Below are 23,233 nucleotides of genomic sequence, written 5' to 3'. Positions count from 1 at the left end.
CTGGCCAGAGGAGGCCTGTAATGCTGCACAGTGCTGGATGGTGGTCCCAGGTCTAGGGGATGGCCTGTAATGCACAGTGCTGCTCTGGTCTCTGGCAGTCATCACGGACGGTGGACACAGGTGCTTCAACTCACTTGCTTGCAGGGAAAGCTCAGTGAAAACCGGAAGTTAGTAAACGTCTCTGCCTCACATTTTCGTCCTGTTTTCGTTCGTTAATGAAAACGGATTTGATTTTTGTCATAGTTTTTGTCAATAGACGAAAATGTGCTGTACTTTTCGTTTCGTCACTGTAAAAATGCCACTGACGAAAACTTTTTAGTTGACAAAATTAACACTGGTTGGAATCATGGTGGTCTACTTGGCACTTGCTATATACATTTTTCCAATTGCGTCTCTGTCTCTTTGTTCCTATTAGCTTCTCAGGAGATCACCAGGGCTAGTAAACCTAACTCTTTCTTAGCTTAACTTTCTAGACCTGTCATACAGGATTATTTTCTGGCTAGTGTTCCAGCCTTTTCTTGCACTTTTATATACCTTTTAAGGGCCTGTTTATACTTCCTTGCTTTTGTCATATTTTTCTGAATCTGCATGTACACTGCCTAGATCTAAATAATTATTTACTAGTACATTTCTTTACTTGTATGTTTTGACTTGGTATTGTCGTACAGGCGTGGTATTGGCATGCTTGCTTCAGGTCAGTGGCTCAAATGTTTAAAGCCAAATGATTAACATAAAAGCTAAGCAACTATCATTTTCAAAATTAGACATTTGCAAATGTTTTCTTTTCTATAATGCAGATGTGTTTTTTTCAGCACGGAAGTGTAAATTGGCCCTTGGAAAAGTAAAAAAACACATATTTGAAAAGTTTTACTACTTTTTAAAATTGTTTTACTAATAGAGACTGTAAAGCTATTTCTGTAAGCAACTTTCCATGTGCAATAACGTGTTATTTTTTTGCGTTGACACAAGTTCTGTTAAGGTAGCCTATACACTTTATTTCACAAATGGAAGTGCATTGCTTTTGAGCAATGTACTACTGTATACATTCACATCGTTTGCTTGTGGTGTACTGTAGCACAGGTGTTTTACAATGTGCGTTGGGTCCCTTTTCAGTATACATGGCAATGCCCAGCAAAGCACAGCGTGTTGTAACAAGGATTTAAAGCAGGGGTTTCAATACATGTTACTACGTACAGAAAGGCCTGACTCCAGCCTTAGTATCAAGTTTTAACATTTTCTTTGTCACTTGACCATACATATATAGCACTGACATTTTAACAACTAAGGCCTCATGCACACAGCCATATACAATTTAGGTGGAATCTTGTTGCCAGCATGATCCTGGATACAAAGTTATGCATATATTGCTTACATACAGTCTGTATGAGTAACGATGCATACAGGCAGCTTGTAAGGCTAATTCTATGTCTTCTGAATAGCTCAGATGAATCCTTCTATAGTTAGTAACTACGCTGTGCAGTCAGCAGGAGCTGCCACTACCCCGATTGAGTTATTCAGTAGCGGCGCATATACAGAATGACCTTGGACTTTCATAAGTGACGTCCGCTGATTACACACTTTTGTTTACATGTCAGCACAGAACAGTGTCAGCAGGGTCCAATACACTACGCATGTAAAAGTTGGAACTAACAGTTATATGCGTACAATGTAAAAAGTGCAGCCAAACGCAAACCCTTACACCGGATACAAGTTCTTATAGTTATGGTTTACGGAGCTAAATGTTTTGGACCAGTGTGCATGGGCCTATAGAATACAATACTGCTTGTTCCGATCTGTAGAGATTACAGATATGAATGCCGCTAATTGTACGCCCATGTGCATGAGCCCTAAATCTCGCACAGAGCAGTGTCAGTCCCTTCCTCTGTTCCCCTTTATTGCATTATGCATCGTATTCAGTAAATCAGTGCAGGAAACAATGATGTGCAAAGTCCAGTAGCCCGTTGCTATTAATCATCGAATAAAATTGAAATGCAATCAGGTGATAAGCACATTTGTGTTTCCACATCTTCAGTTTTCCCGGCACTGCTTATTAGTTGAGCCTTTAAAGAAGTTTTATAATTATCAATGTTTTTACAGTTCTGTCCCCTTTGGAATAAAGTACCTACAGTTCCTTGTACCATGTTTCTACATGCTTTGTAATTTTAGTGAGTACTGACCTGCCCCCTCCCCTCCTGCTGTGGTTGATCAGACAACAGCTTCGAAGGAGACGGTTGATTCATAGCTACAGCTTGTCTTGGCTGTGAATACTGTCCTGAGACAAGCAACAGCAAGAGGAATGCAGAGGGTGGGGGGATGCCAGGTTCTGCATTCCCATATAGCGTTGCTTGCTATGAATCAGCTGTCTCCTTCAAAGCTGTTGTTAGGGTGTACTTTGTCCCATAGGTTGCAGAACTGTAAAATATAATCTCTAATAATTTAATGATAGGTCTTCATTAAAGTGCATTTAAACTCAAGAATAAAAAATGTGATCTATTGCAGTTTAGGGCTCCTTAGAAGTGGTATCCTTTTCTTTCAAGCTATTCTTGTTTTATGTTTAATTGGTAAGCCTGTTAGAAACACACTTCCAGTCATGGGGTGACAAGGCTTAGTCATCATCCTGTATCTATGGAGAAGCAGCTTTATCACCCTAAAACAGAAAAAAATCTTAGTATCTCTATTAAAGGGGTGGGTATTCCATAATCCCACAGAGATAGCTTGGAACAACAGTGATTAGAGGACAGCACCAAGATTTCCAGCAGGGTCAAGAGGTATTTTTTTTTATGCACTTATTGAACAGATATACCAATACGCATTCAATGGTATATTTAACAGACCAAAGAGGGCAAAAGAAGTTCCTTGTTAGGGTTTACATACAGTTTAAGTCAACTACAAAGTAATAGGTCATCTTTAACATCCATTACTGTTCACAGATGTTGGCAGCCCTTAACTTATTCCGTTATGTTGCCACTGTGACCATATACACTACATCAGGCCTAGACAATTTGTAGTTTTTTTAGCATACAGGGTATTTTTGCTGGTAATGCACCAGCTGGCTTGAAATACGCTCTTAGATCCTAACTAGGAGGGTTAGTTTTTTCCTCTCTATGAGAGTTAATTGTTTTTATAGTTCGCTCCTTTTTCTATGCTTAATGGCCAAGAGGTAGGCCTTGTACTGTATTCTATATTTTAACCAGAAAATTATTTTTCTCCATTAATTTAAAAGAAGTGTAAAATGAAATGTTTGTATTTTAATGTTTGATTTGTGTTGTAATGTTTGGAAACTGCTTATATTATTCTGCAAAAATTCTTCTTATGCCTATTTTCTTATGTCTAGATACTTTTAATAAAACACTCAATTTCACTTTGGTTTTTAGTGTTCCTTGTATTTGCCTTGTTTTTGTTTTGTATGCCTGTGCCCAATGGCAAGCACCACATAATGCCTTATATTACCAGTGGTAGCCAAATAAAACTCCCTTTTGGGGTTTCTCTGATGTTAGTTGCACATTAACCAATTCATTAATTTTCCTGAATTCAAGATAAAGACTTGCCTACTTCCACCCCCTTATTGGCCACTGAAGCACTTTCATTGCTGTAGGAAATTGCAGAAAGGGCAGGATTAAAAATCCTAATTTGGGCAAAATGAAAAAAAAACCTTTGCAGTGGGCCACACCAAGCTGCAAGAGTTAAATCCTCATTAAGTCTAGGGGGTCCAGAATAGATGTATTTTTATCCTTTTCCATGCTCCAGCAGGCTCCCTCGGTCTGTGCGACCCGTTCCCTGCAGCCACCTTCGTAGTCTGCTCCTGGTTGCAGTTGCACTTCTGCCTTCACTATGTAAGATACAGGGTTACTAGCCATGCACTGTACATGATGACCTCAAGGATTTGCCCGCAGACTGAAGCTTTAGGCCCTTTCACACTTCTGCGACTTGAAAGTCGTGTGATTTTTACCGTGATTTTGGTGCCACGATTTTACTGTGATTTTGACTGGGCTTGAAGCAATGCCTATGACTTTGGACCTCAAAACGCATTAAAATCGGGCTAAAGTAGTTCAGGGACTATTTTGAAGTTGCTGCAACTTTAGGTTGCGCATATATGAATGGGTATCATTGGAAAAAATGGCAAACGACATGTCGTGCAACTCTGATGGCCAAAGTTGCATGACAAGTTGCACAAGTGTGAAAGGGGCCTTAAGTAGAGGAAAACAGTGTCAGAGCTGGCTGAAGTGGGGGGGTCAGTAACTAATACAGTCTCTTCTGCAAACCCTTAGACTTAACGAGCATTACACCCTTATGTGCACGGAAATGGACTATAAACTTCAGCAAAATATAGCCCTTACTAACAAGTAACTAACATTGGACAGAAACATCAAATAGGGTTGCACAATGAATGTTAATTCCACCATACAACTGAATTTCTGTGCAGCATTTGGTAAGCCTCATCACAGGTTTTATCCTATCAGTGGCAGACATACTAAGCAAAGGGCAAGAACATATTTGAACCCCCACAAATCAGTAAGGGGAAACCCATTAGGGTATATACAGAATTCTTCCAGCTTCTCACCAGCCCTAGAAGAGAGAAGTGTCCAAGCCTATGTGGCAGTCTACCCACATCTTGTGTAAATGGGCTTCTATATCCTAGAGAGCTCTTGTGGAGTTAAAAAGTTTGCACAAATGGTGTATATGACTCTTTTCCAGAAGATCACCCACTGTCCTGAGCCTGAGATCCCCACACATGCTACAATGAGGTGTAACCTCTTTGCTACAAAATCTTTCAGAGAGAACTGTGGCTCTATCTTTAATGACTAGGTGGTGCTATGTCTCTTGCTATTACCACAGAGCTGCTCCAGCAGGCCTGTTATCCATCCACTATGCCAACCTGCACAAAGAGAAAGCAGGGGAAATGGCAGCAACATTCAGCAGCCAAGGAATGTACGAATATTACTACATACAAAAGAGATTATACAGTGTAAAGGTCTACAAAGTCAAGAAAATCGGCCTATTCACCTCAAAATTCAATTATTTCAGGATCAAAATTGAAGGATAAAAACACTTATAACTATGTTTGGGAAAACTGCCCTTTTTGCCTTCTCCATGATTTATACTATGGCCCCACTACTAATCCCAGATCAACTGTTAATCTACTCTACCAGATGCTACCTCCACCAGCTCCAGCAGTGTTTCTGCCTCTTCAAGAGCATACTATACATGAGCAGCTTTTCTATATGGACCCCAATAGAAAAGACATTTCCCTACAAGCTTGAAAGTAGATAACCTGTCCCTAGGTTTATGGAGAAAAGTTGCACATATAGAAAACAATGTGGACCTCAAACAAAATGAGGTTGAGGGATTGGAATGTGGACCTCTGGCTCAGTGATGAAGACTACTGAATCACTTGACCTGCCAGTGGAGGGAACATTGACTGATGTAAGATCAGTAATGGGGATATTATGGGATGAGCAGGGAGGGGGGAGTTGACAGTGGCTTATTTAAAAGTACTGTTAACCTTTACCATTCCCTTGTCCATACCAAACCATGCTTGCTGTTATCAAGTGCAGTAGACTTTATGTTTGTGCCAATGTCATTAATTTGACATGAGTTTGCGGCACTACTGAGGTCATTTAAAATAAATTGACAGGCACATTTGACCTGCAGTTCATCTCCATCTAGCCTGCATTTGATCTGCTTCAAGCAGGTTTTGTGTTCTCATAGACGTTCTCAAAAACCCATTTGAAGTAAATAAAAGCCTGTGGCAAAGACTCTGTGGCATTGCTATTGCTGAACCCCTTTTGATAATGCAAGTTCACTGGCATTTATTGTGGTGGTGCTGGAATACTGTGCATTTGCGTATGGTGTATTTCCCCATTTATTTTATGTTTGGGGTAATACACTGTATGTGCATGCACAGGTAATGCTGATGCACAAGCGATGCATGCAGTTATTCACTTTTATGGGCAGCTGTATGCGCCATTTGGGGTGCGGGAAGCACCAGGGATTTTACGCATAAGGACTTTGCAGTGTTTAGACATCTGTGTACATGAGGCCTAAATGATATATTTTAGTACACTTTGTTTAGTTTATATTTTAGATAGAATGACTATTTATTTTTTATCTTTAAATGTTTTACTATACCCTCTCCTGTTTACTACTAGTTAGCCAATCCCTGATTTACCACTGAGTTTAAGTAGTTTTTGTTCCTGTCTATATAGAGTACAACCTTTGTAAAAGGATTGCCTTTTTACAAAAAAACAAAACAAAAAACGTAATATCCTTTGTATGTACAGTATTTCACAAAAGTGAGTACACCCTTCACATTTTTGTAAATATTTTATTATACCTTTTCATGCGACAACACTGAAGAAATGACACTTTCCTACAATGTAAAGTAGTGAGTGTACAGCTTGTATAACAGTGTAAATTTGCTGTCCCCTCAAAGTCAACACACAGCCGTTAATGTCTAAACCGCTGGTAACAAAAGTGAGTACACCCCTAAGTAAAAATGTCCAAATTGGGCTCAATAAGCCATTTTCCTTCCCCGATGTCATGTGACTCATTAGTGTTACGAGGTCTCAGGTCTGAATGGGGAGCAGGTGTGTTAAATTTGGTGTTATCGCTCTTATTCTCTCATGCTGGTCACTGGAATTTCAACATAGCACCTCATGGCAAAGAACTCTCTGAGGATCTGAAAAAAAAAACTGTTGCTCTACATAAAGATGGCCTAGGCTGTAAGAAGATTGCAAAGACCCTGAAAATGAGCTGCAGTGCGGTGGCCAAAACCATACAGCTGTTTAACAGGACAGGTACCACCAGAACAGGCCTTGCCATGGTCGACCAAAGAAATTGAGTGCACATGCTTAGCGTCATATCCAGAGGTTGTCTTTAGGAAATAGACATATGAGTGCTGCCAGCATTGCTGCAGAGGTTGAGGGATGGGGGGGTCAGACTGTCAGTGCTCAGACCATACGCCGCACACTGCATCAAATTGGTCTGCATGGCTGTCGTCCCAGAAGGAAGCCTCTTCTAAAGATGATGCACAAGAAAGCCCGCAAACAGTTTGCTGAAGACAAGCAGACTAAGGATATGGATTACTGGAACCATGTCCTGTGGTCTTAAGAGACCAAGATAAATGTTTTCGCTTTAGATAGTGTCAAGTGTGGGTGGTGGCAACCAGGTGAGGAATACAAAGACAAGTGTTTCTTGCCTACAATCAAGCATGGTGGTGGCAGTGTCATGGTCTGGCGCTTCATGAGTGCTGTCGGCACTTGGGAGCTACAGTTCATTGAGGGAACCATGAATGCCAACATGTACTATAACATTCTGAAGCAGAGCATGTTCCCTTCCCTTCGGAGACTGGGTCGCAGGGCATTATTCCAACATAACGACCCCCAAACACACCTCCAAGATGACCACTGCCTTGCTAAAGAAGCTGAGGGTTAAGGTGATGGACTGGCCAAGCATGTCTCCAGACCTAAACCCTATTGAACATCTGCGGGGCATCCTTAAACGGAAGGGGGAGGAGCGCAAGGTCTCTAATATCCACCAGCTCCGTAATGTCATCATGGAGGAGTGGAAGAGAACTCCAGTAGCAACCTGTGAAGCTCTGGTGAACTCCATGCCCAAGAGACAGTGCTGGAAAATAATGGTGGCCACAAAAAATATTGACACTTTGTTCCTAATTTGGACATTGTCACTTAGGGGTGTACTCACTTTTGTTGCCAGCGGTTTAGACATTAATGGCTATGTGTTGAGTTATTTTGAGGGGACAGCAAATTTACACTGTTATACAAGCTGTACACTCACTACTTTACATTGTAGCAAAGTGTAATTTCTTCAGTGTTGTCACATGAAAAGATAATAAAATGTTTCCAAAAATGTGAGGGGTGTACTCACTTTTGTGAGATACTGTATGTGCCAAGCTTGAATCACCACATTGAGTTCTACTCCTGAGTCTTCTTGATGAGTTGTAACCACATTATTTATGCCATCTGCCAACATAATGTCATAAGCATTGCCGTCCTTTTGTAACGTCATAATTGCATCAGAAATTATAGCTGGCTTCTAAGTTTGGGCCCAACTCCATTCTGAACAAATGCAAGCTCATCCCTACTGCTGAGATGCAACGCTAGTTGTATCATTAGTATACCAATGAAAAGATAAAAGCCTCAGCATATTCTGTAGTAAATCACAGCAGGCTTTATTGCACAGCACAAATAATACAAAAACATAAAAAAATACACGTGGTTTTTTAGTAAAACCCTTGACTGTTTTAGGAAATATATAGATTTGTGTATTTCCTATATGTTACATATAGTTTGCTGCTGTGCTGTCAAGTTATGGCATATGAAAAGCTCAGGAAGTTTAAAAAAAGTGATTTGAGAAGGTGTCAACTGAGTGCAACTATAAAACAGAACCTAGGTTAGGAATGAATCAAAAAAATGGGATGCGTAACAACAAGAATTTACAGACTCTGGATTCCACAGATTTTAGTAAATGTGAGTCTATCATTGTGCTGTTGCCTTGACCCAAATGTATTAGCTTCATCCTCGATCACGGTCTTGGCTGTAAGTTGTCTATCTGTGCAAATATTGTTTCTTATGCATATCGAATTTCATCTGAAAATTAAAAAGATACAGTAGATTAGTTATAGTATGTTGACACAACACAAGGGCATCCTTTCCATTACTGTCCCCAGCAGCAGTTGTGAATCCTAGAATTATTACTGAACTGTAAAAAAAAAAAAAAAAACCTTTTATGGCCAAAGGCCATTGTCGGGTAATTTGGCAATAATTTGCACACCTAATTTTTATTTTTTTTTCCTTTTTTATATAAGGTTTTTATTTGGTCCACTGTTTTAATTTTTAAAAAAAGCTGCTCTATTTTTTTTATTGGGGAATTACCAATGTATGAAAATATAAAAGAAAAATCTATGGTAAATAAAAAAAAAAAAATAAAAAAAACATTACAGCATTACACATACAGCATAAAAGATGAACACTGCAACAAGATGAAGGCAATGTTTATCTGCAGGTTGAAGGCAGTCATTATTTTCAATGAGGTACCATTAAAGTCCTAATTTCTTATTCCTGCACAAAGTACTATATTATTCGCGACAAGTCGCAGTCAACTTACATATGTCCGTAGTACCACTCTGCGTTGATTTATATTCTGAATCTTTGATTTTTTTCAATGATCCCTTCAGGCTGCATGTGATTACTATATCATAGCTGACATAGCAACATACAGTGTCTTGAAAAAGTATTCACACCCCTTGAAATTTTTCACATTTTGTCATGTTACAACCACGTAAAAACATAAGTGTATTTTATTAGGATTTTATGTGATAGACTAACACAAACTGACACATAATTGTGAAGTAGAAGGAAAATTATAAATAGTTTCCAAAATGTTTTACAAATAAACAACTGCAAACCTACCAAGACATGGCCGTTCACCTAAACTGACAGGACGGGAAAGGAGAGCATTATTTAGTGAAGCAGCCAAGAGGTAACTCTGGAGGAGCTGCAGAGATCCACAACTCGGGTGGGATGGAATCTGTCCACAGGACAACTATTAGTCGTGCACTCAACAAATCTGGCCTTTATGGAAGTGTGGCAAAAAGAAAGCCATTGTTGAAAGAAAGCCATAAAAAGTCCCGTTTGCAGTTTTTAGAAGCCATATGGGGGACACAGCAAACGTGTGGAAGAAGGTGCTCTGGTCAGATGACACCAAAATTAAACGTTTAAACTCTAAAGCAGGGGTCTTCAAACTATGGCCCTCCAGTTGTTCGGGAACCACAATTCCCATCATGACTAGTCATGTCTGTGAATGTAAGAGTTTTACAATGCCTCATGGGATGTGTAGTTCTGCAACAGCGGGAGGGCCGTAGTTTGAGGATCCCTGCTCTAAAGCAACACACTATCGTGTGGCGGAAAACTAACACTGCACATCTCCCTGAACACACCATCCCCACTGTGAAACATATTGGTGGCAGCATTATGTTGTGAGGATGCTTTTTTTCAGTAGGGACAGGGAAGGTGGTCAGAGTTGATGGGAAGATCGATGAAGCCAAATACAGGGCAATCTTAGGAGAAAACCTGTTAGAGTCTGCAAAAGACGAGACTGGGGTGGAGGTTCACCTTAAGGCAGGACAACTACACTAAACATACAACCAGAGCTACAATGGAATGATTTAGATCAAAGCATATTCATGTGCCCAATGGCCCAGTCGAAGTCCAGACCTAAATCCAATTGAAAATCTGTGGCAAGACTTGAAAACTGCTGTTTACAGACGCTCTCCATCCAATCTGACAGAGCTTGAGCTATTTTGCAAAGAAGAATGGCCAAAACCTTCAATCTCTGAAAGTGCAAAGCTGATAGAGACATATCCAAAACGACTTGCAGCTGTAATTGCAGTGAAAGGTGGTTCTACAAAGTATTGACTCAAGCCCCACACGCACAGATTGTTGGCCAACCAATCGGCCGTCTTTTGTCCAGTGTTGTTTGTTGGTTGAAATGTGCTCTAGACTTGCACTGGACTTTTGTTGGCCAACAAAAACCAACTTCAGAAGTGATGTCATGTGATGGTTGACTTTCCCTGTGTTTTTTCTTCTCTGAGCATGCCCAGTCTTGCTCATCTGATTTTTGTCTGCCGAAATCTGTACTGACTGAGGAACAATCGGCCGTTCTGTTGTTGGCCAACAAAAATTTTATAGCATGCACACCAGATTTTTTTCAGCCGAAAATTCGCAGTTGGTTGTCGGAAGCATCATACTAACAAGCCTACAATCGGCAGATCGGACGTTGGCCGACAATTTACGGCCAACAATCTGTGCGTGTGTACGGGGCTTCAGGGGGGGATGAATACAAATGCACGCCACACTTTTCACATATTTGGATTGTATACAATTTCAAAACCATTTATCATTTTCCTTCCACTTCACAATTATGTGCCACTTTGTGTTGTTCTATCCCAATAAAATACATTTAAGTTTTTGGTTGAAACATGAAAAAATGAAGACAATTTCAAGGGGTATGAATACTTTTTCAAGGCACTGTATAATCAGCATCCACACTAATTGGTTCACGATTGTCAGTGGGGGTCTGAGCTGTCAGTGCTGTCAGTGTCAGGCACTAAATGTCAGCTAGTGGCTCTCGAAGGGGTGGATGTTTATAAACCTATCCTCAGAATGAAGCATTTCTCTGGATAAATCTTTATACACAGATTGTGGGCAGGAAAGGATTATATTACCACTTCAGTTCCAGAAGGTTTTACCCCCTCCTTGACCAGGACATTTTTTGCACTGCGTTACTTTAACTGGCGATTGCATAGTCATACAATGCTGTACCCAAACGTCATTTATATCATTTTTTTTCACACAAATAGAGCTTTATTTTAGTGGTATTTAATCACCTCTAGGTTTTTTATATTTTATTATATAAATGAAAAAGCCCAACATTTTTGAAAAATAACAACATTTTTTAAAAATCAAATCTCTTAATACATTTTGGCCAAAATGTATTCTGCTAAGTTTTTGGTAAAAAAAAAAAAATCCCAATGAGTGTATATTGAATGGTTTGTGAGAAAGTTAAAGCGTCTGCAAACTATGGAATATATACTGAAATTTTTATTTATTTTTAAAAATGTTTTTATACTATCAGCAACCCCTAACAGGACTGTGATAGTGTGGCGGACAATCTGACACTGACTGACGCTGGGGGGGGGGGGGGGGGACCTATCCAACTGCCACTGACATCACCAGTGACATTATTACAATATTACAATGGTCAGTGCAAATAATTTGCACTGTCATTGTGCTAATAACACTGGGCAGGAAGGGGTTAACATATAGGGCAATAAAGGGGTTTAATGTGTGCCTAACAAGGGTTTATGTGGTACTGTGGGCTGTTTTACTTGGGATCAAGTGTTTTTCATTCCCCGTTTAGCAAACAACGAAATCCCCTGTCACTGAACACGGCTCTGTGTTTACATTCACAGAGCTGTGTTCAGGGAAGATCAGAGCCGATCACTGGCTGCCTGCGGTCAATCATTGGCCAGGACCCGGTGATCTGCATGAGCTGTGACAAATCACAGCATGAAGAAGCATGTATATATTTTTAATTCTGCGCAACCAGCCTGCACTGTAACAGTAAAACTACAACTTAGTGGTTGGCAAGAGGTTAAAGGAGTTGTGAGGTCAGAAGGTTTTTTATCTTAATGCATTCTTTGCATTAAGATAAAAAACCTTCTGTGTGCAGCACCTCCCCAGCACCCCCTAATACTTACCTGAGGTCTTTCTGTGTCCAGCGATGTCTACGAGTCCCTCAGCCATCAGAGACTCTCCCTCCTGATTGGATAGGACACAGTCGCGGCGCCATTGGCCTCTGCGGCTGTCAATCAAAGTCAGTTAGCCAATCAGGAGAGAGAGGGGTGGAGACGAACGGCAGCTCCGTGTCTGAATGGACACACCGAGCTGCAGCTCGGCTCGGGTGTCCCCATAGCAAGCTGCTTGCTGTGGGGGCACTTGACAGGAGGGAGGGGCTAGGAGCAGCGAAGAGGGACCCGAGAAGAGGAGGATCTGGGCTGCCCTGTGCAAAACCAACTGCACAGAGGAGGTAAGTAGGTTATTTTTTTGTTTTAGAAAACAAGACTTTACAAATCACTTTAATAACTTTGAAAGGGAAAGCATATTTTATTTTTATTGTATCAGCTGTTATTCCACGATTTGCCCTAAAGAACTTGTTATGCCTTTTACATTTTTACATGCTCACACTCTCACATTTTTGTAATTGCATTCAGTGTAGAGATGTGTAGATTTGCTGCATAAGATTACCTACTACAATGACTTCTATCTTCTTTCCACTATTACATAAGATATCAGCCACACAGGCAGTGCTTTAATTTCAATAAGTCAGCTGACTAATAGATTTGCATTGTGAGAAGAAGCAGTAAAGCCCAACCATTGTGTAGCTCTGCAAAACAGGGAGCACAGCTTGCACATGTAATGATCAAATATGGCTGCACTTCATGCTCCCCCTTGTAGGGGATCGCCTGTTTGGAGCTTCCTTGGATGACATTGTTAAGGGTTTCACAGGGAGGAAGAGTACTCTTCTTCCACCGGCTACAAAGGGCAAGGAGCCTTGGGCCATTCTCCTCGGCTCGTGAGAGATTTTTTTCGTCCCTTAGGGTCTCCAGACAAGGGATCAAAAGTCAGGGCCTCCACCGGAGGTTCCAAGAGGACCTGGTCTGGCAAGCTACGAGTGGGCTCTTCCAGACCTGCGGACAAGGCTGCCTCTGCATGAAGGGGCGCCCTCACAGATATCTGGGGTGGGGGGACATCTTCGTTGGTTTCTGGATCCATGGACCTCCCTGGTACAGGTTGAGTGGGTCCACAAAGTTATTCAGTCAGACTACAAGATCAAGTTCAGTCTTATCCTCCAGAAAGATTCTTCCCAATCTGCACTTGTCCCAAGATCGCTTACAGAGTCTCTTTGGGGCAGTGCAAGACTTGTTACTTTAAGAGGGGACTCTTCCGGTCCTGACTTTGGAACTTTTTCAGGGGTTTTTACTCAAACCTCTTTACAGTACCCAGGAAGGAAGGCAAGGTACATCCAATTCTGGACCTCATGGCGCTAAACTGCTTTGTGCGGGTACAGAAGTTCCGCATGAAGTCCATTTGCATTGTAGTGGCGTCCCTACATCAGGGGTGTTTCTTTTTTGCTTCTATCCACATCAAGGACGCCTATCCACACATTTGAATATGTGCCGGTCACCAATGCTTCCTCCGTTTTGCCTTGGGTGAGGAGCAGTATCAATTTGTGGCGTTGACCTTTGGTCTTACCTCCGCTCCTCGGGTCTTAACAAAAGTGTTGGCCCCAGTGCTGGCACAGGGGATCATGGTACTGGGGTACCTGGGCGATCTTCTGCAAGGAGAATCTCCAACTGCTCTGGAGATTACTCTGCGAACTCTGAAGGAGTTCGGTTGGATTCTGAACCTTCATAAGTCTGCTTTGGTTCTGTCCTCAAAAACTGGACTATTTGGGTCTGACTCTGGATTCTGCCTCAGCCAGAGAGTTTCTTCCTCTGGAAGAACTCCAGACATTGCAGGAGACAATTCAGCTTCTGTTGTTCAGCAGACGGTCATCCCCCTGGGCTTGAATGCAGGTGTTGGGCCTGATGGTGTCTACCTTCGAGGCAGTCTGTTTGCACATTTCCACACAAGATCTCTGCTAAAGAGACTCGGTGAAATGGGACAAGGATCCACGGTCTGTAGAGGTGGCTTCGTTCTCCGGCGCTTTGACATGAAAAATCCTTCTCCCCCTGTACTGGACGGGTATCGCCACGGATGCCAGCCTGTCTGGGTGGGGAGGCGTCCTCAGCACCGATGTGCTCAGGGGGTCTGGAATCTGGCAGATTTCAGACTGACGATTAATGTATTGGAACTCCAAGCGATCACACTTGTCTGACTCAATGGGCAATTCGTCTTCAGGGCTGTCCAGTACGAATTCATTTGGACAAGGCCACGGCCGTGGTCTATGTCAGTCACCAAGGAGTCACAAGAAGTGTCCTGGTGGCTCGGTAAGTAGCCGGCATTCTAAGGTTGGCAGCCCATTTGTTCCAGTCCTCTTGAACTCCTGCCATGAGTCCTGTGCAGGATCGAGGCAGAAAGGATTTTGGTCATTCTAGTATCTCCATATTGGCCTTGCCGGTCTTTATACGCCGATCTGGTACGGTTGGTCGCCGATGCTCCTTGGAGATCTGTTCTCTCAAGGACCAAGCTTCCATCCTGCTTTACAGTCGCTGGCTTTGATGGCATGGCTGTTGAACACCAGGTGCTGAAGGATAGAGGTTTGTCTAAATTGCTGATTCCTACATTGTTGAAAGCTAGGAAGATCTACCGTTGTACATGGAAGACGTACATTGCGTGGTGTGAGTCTTTTGGGGTTCATCCTCACTCCTTCTTGGTGGATTGGATCTTAACCTTCCTTCAACAGGGGGTTGAACAGCAATTGGCCTTGAGTACCATCAAGGGCCAGGTATCAGCTTTGGCGATTTTTTTATTTTTTTTCCATCGACCTTTGGCCACACACTCCCTGGTGGGTACCTGTCTTCAGGGTGTCTGACATTTGGTTCCTTCAGTGCAGGCCTTCCTTTGAAAGTATTCGGGAGCTTTTCCTGCTTTCGCTGTCCCAGACGGTGGCCTTTTTTGGTGGCTTTCAACTCTGCACGCAGGGTGTCGGAACTGGCAGCGTTATCCTGTCGTTCACCTTATGGTGATTCACAAGGATAAGGTGGTGCTTTGCCCCTGTCCATCATTCCTTCCTAAGGTGGTCTCTGACTTTCATTTGACTAAAGACATTGTGTTGCCTTCCCTGTGTCCCAGGCCTAAAAATCCGAAGGAAATTGCTTTGCATGCCTTAGATGTGATCCGGGCAATTAGTGTGTACCTGGCAGCTATGGAGTCTTTTAGGAAATCAGTCTCTCTCTATTGTGCTCACGGACGGACCTCACAAAGGGTTGTCAGCTTCCTCTTCGACCATTTCCAGATGGATCAGACAGATGGGGGTTCAGGCATATACCATCAAGGGTCAGGTTCCTCCTTTCCCTGTCAAGGCGCACTCTATTAGGAAGCCTAGTGCCTCCTGGGCTTTCCGCAATCATGCGTCAGTGATGCAGGTTTGCAAGGTGGCCACCTGGTCGTCCGTGCACACTATTACAAAGTTTTTATAAAGTGGATGCGTTGGCATCTGTGGATGCTTCTTTTGGCCACAAGGTTTTGTAGCCTGCTGTTTAGAGGACCTGGTCCTCCTTGAGGGTGTATTGTTTTTCGGGTAAGCTCCAGTTGTTTATGGTAGAGCTCTGTTACCTGATTGGCTATGGTTAGCCTTGGGGATTTTCTTCTGATGTTTTTACCACCCCTCATGTTTAACACTGCTTTGGGATGTCCCAATAGTTAACCACTTAAGCCCCGGAAGATTTTACCCCCTTCCTGACCAGGGCCTATTTTGCGATTCGGCACTGCGTGACTTTAACTGACAATTGCGCGGTCATGCAACGCTGTACCCAAATGAAATTGACGTCCTTTTTGTCCCACAAACAGTGCTTTCTTTTGGTGGTATTTGATCACCTGTGCGATTTTTTGATCATGCGCTATAAACAAAAAAAGAGCGACAATTTTGCAAAAATAACAATATTTTTCACATTTTTTTTATATGAAATTCCCCCCAAAAAAATTTAAAAATCTAAATTTTTTAACATTTTAGGCCAATTTGTTTTCTGCTACATACGTTTGGTAAAAAAAATTGCAAAAAGCGTATTTTGATTGGTTTGCGCAAAAGTTATTGCGTTTACTAACTAAGGGAAAGATTTTTGTCATTTTTATTGTTTTTTTTTTTTACCGAGTAATGGCGATCTACGATTTTTTTTGCGGGACTGCGACATTGCAGCGGACAGATCGGACCCTTGACTGACATTTTTGACACTTTTGGGGGTACCAGTGACATTACTACAGTAATCAGTGCTATACATATGCACTGTTACTGTAAAAATGACACTGGGAGGGAAGGGGTTAACTTTATTGGAGAGGGAGGGGTTAAGTGTGTCCCTAGGGGCATGCTTCTAACTGTGATTGGATGTGGCTGTGTGTGTAACAGCAGAGATCAACGGTCCTACATAGCAGGACCGTATGATCTGTGCTTTTACACAGGGGAGAATGACAGGCGGCTTTGTTTACATTAGCATCATTAAAATCGGGTCCGTCCGTCACACGCGTGGGCTGCATAGGGAACAAGCGGGGGCGGGAGCGCGCCTCTGGCGGCGCGCGCTCGCCCCCTTTTGGCTCCCAGGCTAGTGACGTACTGGTAAGTCACTTTGCCTGGGAGGGGCTGACCGCTGCCGTATATAGTCAGGCGGCGGTCGGCAAGTGGTTAAGAAGAATCGGGAGCTATGTCCGTCAATGAACGAAAGAGTGGGATTTTTGACTTACTGTAAAATCCATTTCTCTGATGTTGATTGATGGACACCGCACCCACCTCTCTGTGGAGTTGGCTTTCTTCTGACACTGCTTGTAACAAAGTTGAGTGCCTGAAGCTGAGAGTGGGCGTATGTCCCCTGGGACTGCCCATAGGCGTAATCAAGCTTTTTCCGGCCTAGTGTCTTACCTTCTGTAGGGGGCAGTATAACCCAATGGTTAAGAAGAATCAGGAGCTGTGTCCGTCAATGAACATCAGAGAAATGGATTTTACGGTGAGTCAAAAATCCCATTTTCTAATATATATATATATATATATATTTTTTTTTTTTTGGGGTAATAGCCTGTCATGCCACATTAACTTGTCCAGATACGTGACAACTACATCATTCAGGATTCAAGAGACTTGAAGAAGACATCATGCTCCCTGAATAGCGTAGCAGTCAGGTGGCAGGCTGAGTTATCGTGAGGGGACAAGATATCATCCCAGTGGGTATCTATGACTGGCCACCAGTCATGGATCTCGGTTTCCCACACTGGCCACCAGTCATGGATCTCTGTTTCCCACACTGGCCACCAGTCATGGATCTATGTTTCCCACACTGGCCACCAGTCATGGATCTCTGTTTCTCCCACTGGCCACCAGTCATGGATCTCTGTTTCTCCCACTGGCCGCCAGTCATGGATCTCTGTTTCTCCCACTGGCCGCCAGTCATGGATCTTTGTTTCTCCCACTGGCTGCCAGTCATGGATCTCCGTTTCTCCCACTGGCCGCCAATGACGGGGTACTATATTCTGACCACCAATGATGGGAAACCATTCCTCTGAATGACCTTTTGTTGCTGGGGTATTTATTATGGAAAGAAAAAGGATTGGACGGCTGCACACCAAAAGCATCAATAAAAATATGGCACAATTGGCATATGGGCAGGGAAGAAGGGAGGTTGACGGGTTTCACACGTTAAACTATGATGGTTTTGGCCAAGTGTGCCATGTTTTTATTGATGTTTTTTCAATAAATTTTTGTATGCGTCATATGGGTGTGCAGCCGTCCAATCCTTTTCCTTTCCATATGTGTATGCAGCAGAGACAGGGCATGCACCCCATACTACAGGCTTGGAAGTAGACACCACAGCTGTGTTTATTCACCTGGAGCAGCAGGAGGTTCTTATTTCAAATTGGGGTATTTATTACTCTTACAGACCACTGACACCAGGGCATTTATTACGCTTACAGACCACTGACACTGGGAAGTTGTTTCTCCCATTGACCTACAAAGCCTGGGCATGTATTACTCCCACTGACCTGCTAAGCTTGGGCATTTATTACACCCTCTGACATCCAAAGCCTTGTCATTTATTTTTCCAACTGACCTCCTGAACCCAGGGCAGTCATTTCCCCTACTGACCGCTGAACCTGGGGAAGTTATTGTACCCACTGACCTTTGAAGCCTGGGCGTTTATTACTCCCACTGTTCTCTGATGCCTGGGTGTTTATTATACCCACTGATCTCCGAAGTCTAGGCTTTTTTTTTATCCCACTGTCCTCCAATGCCTGGCCAATTATTTCTACTACTGATACTGGGATATTCTTGACTTCTATTGACCACTAAGGCCAGTATATTTTTTAGTCCTATTTATGTCTGACATTGGGGTGTTCTATATTACTCCTACTGATCACAGTAAACTGTTAACTGGCCTTTTGTTTAAAAGGTTTGGGGACCCCTGGCCTAGAGGTGCTAAAAAGGTCTCACTTTAATGTCCTGGAATTTTCACTGTAAGGTGCACTGTCTGTCCAAGATGTCTGTTCAGTCTGAAGCCAATGAAAAAAGCTATATGTTAAACATTACCATCTCACAAGTGTGAAGTGTGTTAGAGCACCTAATTTCCAAATTATGTATTATCAATACAGAATCCTACTTCTATCATTACTTGCATATTCTACAAGTAATATGATCTTACTCTTACTCAAAACGTGGTAATATTGCTATTGTCTTGTCATACCTTTTGAACTGCAGGGGGCACTGTACTTCGTCACCGCAAAATCTCCTGAAAGAGAAACGCATATTGTATATCACATGTTTGTTTTCACCCCCATCCCCAGCTTGCCTATGATTAAGATAATATATTTTTATAATTAAAATTATGTTATTTATATGAAGGGACTGTGTGTATTATGCTAATACAGGAGTATGCAAGAGATAAATATGAGTGAGAACAGAAGGGAAGGTTTTGTAGGCTGTTCTGGCTTAAGGGGCATTATTCTACTATGTTATCTAATATGCACATACAGAATGCCTTATTACACAGTAATAATTTTGAAGTACTGGAAAAAAATTGTGACACGTTGGCTGCATGTAGAGTCAAAACTTATGCCATTAGGGTGCCTATGCATATTGCAGTATTAGAATATTAGAATCTTAAAGCGGATCCTTTACTTGTCCCAGGAGCCCTCTGACTCCATCTTCTTGGTATGGAGAAAGCCGAAGCCTAAACACACCCCGACACCCGTGATTTCTATGGTAATCTGGATCTATCATTGTGGGATGTGCACAAGCCTAAAGTGTATGTCCAGCAAAAAAAAAATTCTAGAGCAGTAAAGAATTAGAACCCCCTGCTATTTTGGGGCTCTGTTAGAAAGACTTCCCCTCACTTAGGGCTGTCATAGACCATTCCTTTTTTTTTTTCAGCCACACAAATGGCGTGAATGGCGGAATCCCCCCTGCTAGGACACTTTATTCTGACAGCAGGACCTGGAGCTGTCAGAATACACTGATCAGCAGCTTGCAGCCGCCGATCTGCAAAAGTTTGCAAGTATGTTCCTTCAACAGAAGCTTATCAAAAAAAGATTTAGTTGAGCAGGGACAGTCACACATTTAATCAGTTTATGGCCAGTTTTACTGTCCTGCTCACAATATTTTTTATAGATAAGAAGTGAGGGAAAACCTCCTACAGCAACATAGACATATATAGACAACATATATAGTTTGGGCTGGATGTAAATGGTGAATTGAGGAGCTCACTCAAATTAATAGACTGCCTTTACGCAATGCACAATAATGCAGCTGACTACAAGAATGCCATGTTTTAGCACAGTGTCCTGTAGGTCCCATTAAAGAAAGCATGCAAACAGACAATGTTAGCCCAGATCTGCTTCTGTGCTTAGCGTGGTCATATAAATGAGTTATGGCAGGATCATTACATCTGTGAACCACAATGATATTTCCCGAAGTCAGAGGACCCCAATTTCCCCAAGTTAAAAAGTGTATGGTCATCTGGTAATAAAGCACGGCAAGAAGCAGAGTACCTGGCTCATAGTAATCATAGATCCTGGCAGTGGCTGGCTGAAGGTTGCCCACAGGAATATCTTGTTCAATGGAGAACTTAAAATTCTGTATGTCCTTGGTAAGCTGAGAACAAGAATGAGAAAACGTGAATGTCTTGAGGTCTACCCTAAAATATACAGTACATTCAGATACACATCATATCAGATTTTCTTTTTCTAAATGCCGCAAGGCCTGTTAAGTGACTACTTATGCAGAGCTCCAATTATTCAATTATTATGACCTAAAAGAATTGAACCCTAGGGCTCATGAGCTTTGCTGAGTGGATTGGTGGATTGGTCTAGCTTTGACTCACATGGGGCATGTCACACCGCAGCAGAGAAGAGCTCTCCTCCTACATGATGTGCAACATTCTGGTCACAGTTTTATAATAAGTTCAATTTGACTTTAATAACATTACAGTCTGGCACAGTGACCAATGAATAATTATGGTGTTATATCGCCCCTGAGAATTTGGGTCGCATTAAGCTGACTTTTTTTAGGGACTGTGTTAAAGGGATTTGCATTTCTATACAAGTCCATGGCAATGCAAAACCTACCTGAAGCAGATAAATTCAGGTCATAAGGAGATCAGCTGCATTTCAAATGGACCTGTCATTACAGTGGTGTTACTGTGTAGAAAGGGGGGAGGTGGTTCAAACCAGGTACCACCCCTTGGAGAGACAATGGCATATAATTTCATGATTATTAATGGAAATATTTTTTAATGTTTGTAAGGGAGGATGATAAAATAAACTGATAAAATAAACTATCCGTTCTGAGTGCCAAATATGCAAGGTCCTCCACTGCGTTATCAAATTATGAATACAGAAGCATCTCAAACTGATGTCAAATTGATGCCATCAAAACAAGCCCGAAATCCACACAGGCCCTTAAGCTAGCTAAAACTGATTGGGTGCCATGTTTTGCAACAAAGCATTGCTCTTTAGACTTTTTTGCTAGGGAAAGTTATACAAGTAGTAATTAAAGACCAGTTTCAGGTGGCCTTCAAAAATTTAAATTCATTTTTTTTTTTTTTAATGTGAGATTTGTAAATACTGTCTGTGTCTCTCCTCTTAGTCTTCTGCCTGAAACCCATAATTTGATGGGAAGTGAGGAGCAATCTCCCAAATGGAGACAGATAGCAATAAAAAGTTCACTAAAGTTTTACCCAAGAGGAATTTTGGCTTGATCTTGGGTTTAACATAGAATACATTCTCCATAAAAAAAGCAATAGCCATTCTATTTAATTTTACTTATATGTTAAATATGAAATGTAGAGTCAATGAGACCTCTCTTGACTGAGATTTATACATTCTTTCAACACAAAGTTTTACGGGGGTATTTTTGCACTTCCAACTTTGCAGCAGCAGTTTGAGAGGAACCACTTCTGATCAGCCCCTGTGCACAATGCCGAGTCATCAAAAACATAGTTTAAAGGTTTGTTGTGGAGGCCCTCAAATGGTCACAGCCCTATAAAGCACCTTAAAAATGAGATGAAACAACTGCAAACTAGGTCTTCACAACCAACATCTGTACCTGACCTCACAAATGCTCATTTGGCTGAATGGGCACATATTTCTATAAACACACTACAAAATCTTGATAAAAGCCTTCCTAGAAGAGTGAAGGCTGATGAGATTGTAGCCTTAAGGCCTGTACACGCTTGACGGAAATCGGACAAAATATCCTCCGATTTTTCTCTCTCTTGCTCAGCGTTCATAACCGTTTTTAGTTAACAGTGCATAAATGTTAACGAAATTTCACTTTTTTTTTTTTGTTTTTTTTTTGGGACATTTGTTCCTAGACTTCTGGGTCGTCAGCAACTTCAGATCACGCGCGGTCTTTCGTATCTGATTTTTCGCGGACGTACTGCACTCACATTAAACGAAAGTTGGTCGTTTGGGGACTGACGATAAAAATTTTGGTGTTTGTCCCTCCGTTTTTTTTTTTCGTTGAAAATGTCGGCATCGGCTGCTGAAAGTTGTGTACACACTAGCCGAAAATCGTATGATTTTACCTTGGATGGGAATTTTCGGCAGATTTTCTACTAGTGTGTACCCCACTTTAAAGTATGAGGGGAGGGGGTATGCGATGTCCATCAAACTCATGAACTAAGTGTGATTATAGGTGTCCACAACCTTTTGTCCATGTAGTATATTTAATTGTCTTTTGACCATGTTAAAAGTCCCTCTAGCCCACCCAAATACAATGACTTCTTGTGACACAGTGATCAGGCTGTCAGGAGATGACTGTTTCATGTATGTCCACTGCTGGCACTTTTACAGCAAACTACCTTTTGAAGTAAAATATGCATCCCCCAACCTGGCAGTAACAGGAGGAGGGCAGAGAATCAAACACAATGCACCCATCCACAATGTCATCAATGTTCTGGTCAGTGTTCATCTTTTTCTTGGAAGCACTTCTTGGAATAAATATTGATTACTATAGGAATATGGGGTGGATAATCCTCGGTTTTAGTTCTTTGTAAGTCAAAAGCTTGTTCAATTAAGTTGTCTTCACGCTGTCATCCTATTAGTCCATATAGGCTGCTGCTTTTTTCTTTGCTTCATATGCAGATCATTGAACAATCAAGCCAAATAGTTTTTCTCATGCAGATTTTTGAGGCCATAAAATTCACTCATACTTGCTTACCAATCATACCTTCAGAAACCTGTTACAGAAATTACCTTTTCAAAGTAGACAACAACTTTGTTAAGATGGCTTTCTGTCTTCTGAATTATTCTGTTGTTAGACAGCTGAAAAAAAAAAAGATGCATGTGAAATATGAATGTTATGTCATGGCAGGGCTGCCCACAAAAACCAGTATAAATCAGTATAATTACCTGTCTGATACTATTCTTTACTGGAATGTACCCGGATGGCAGCTTTATTTCTACTATTGCCATGTTGGAGTTCACCCGACTGCCAGTGTAGCTGTAGGAAA

The 23,233-nt window shown here is 41.8% G+C and overlaps 1 protein-coding gene across 1 annotated transcript in view; it reads right to left on the bottom strand.

Annotated features, from left to right (window-relative positions):
* Positions 1-8,247: 8,247 nt before the first annotated feature.
* The window catches only part of A2M (alpha-2-macroglobulin), a gene marked incomplete at its 5' end in the record, with an annotated part of 182,584 nt that continues 167,598 nt past the window's right edge, over positions 8,248-23,233 (bottom strand). The window contains 5 exons of the mRNA XM_082267710.1: positions 8,248-8,609; positions 18,968-19,012; positions 20,271-20,373; positions 22,977-23,045; positions 23,133-23,223. Coding sequence (XP_082123836.1) covers positions 8,590-8,609; positions 18,968-19,012; positions 20,271-20,373; positions 22,977-23,045; positions 23,133-23,223 — 328 coding nt within the window. The 3' untranslated portion in view covers positions 8,248-8,589. The remainder of the gene's footprint in view (positions 8,610-18,967; positions 19,013-20,270; positions 20,374-22,976; positions 23,046-23,132; positions 23,224-23,233) is intronic.

The sequence above is a fragment of the Pelophylax lessonae genome, assembly GCF_965119305.1.
Source record: "Pelophylax lessonae genome assembly, chromosome: 9".
Classification (NCBI taxonomy): Eukaryota; Metazoa; Chordata; class Amphibia; order Anura; family Ranidae; genus Pelophylax; species Pelophylax lessonae.
Note: the sequence above shows the minus strand (reverse complement) of the source record. Positions and strands in the feature narration are given on the sequence as shown.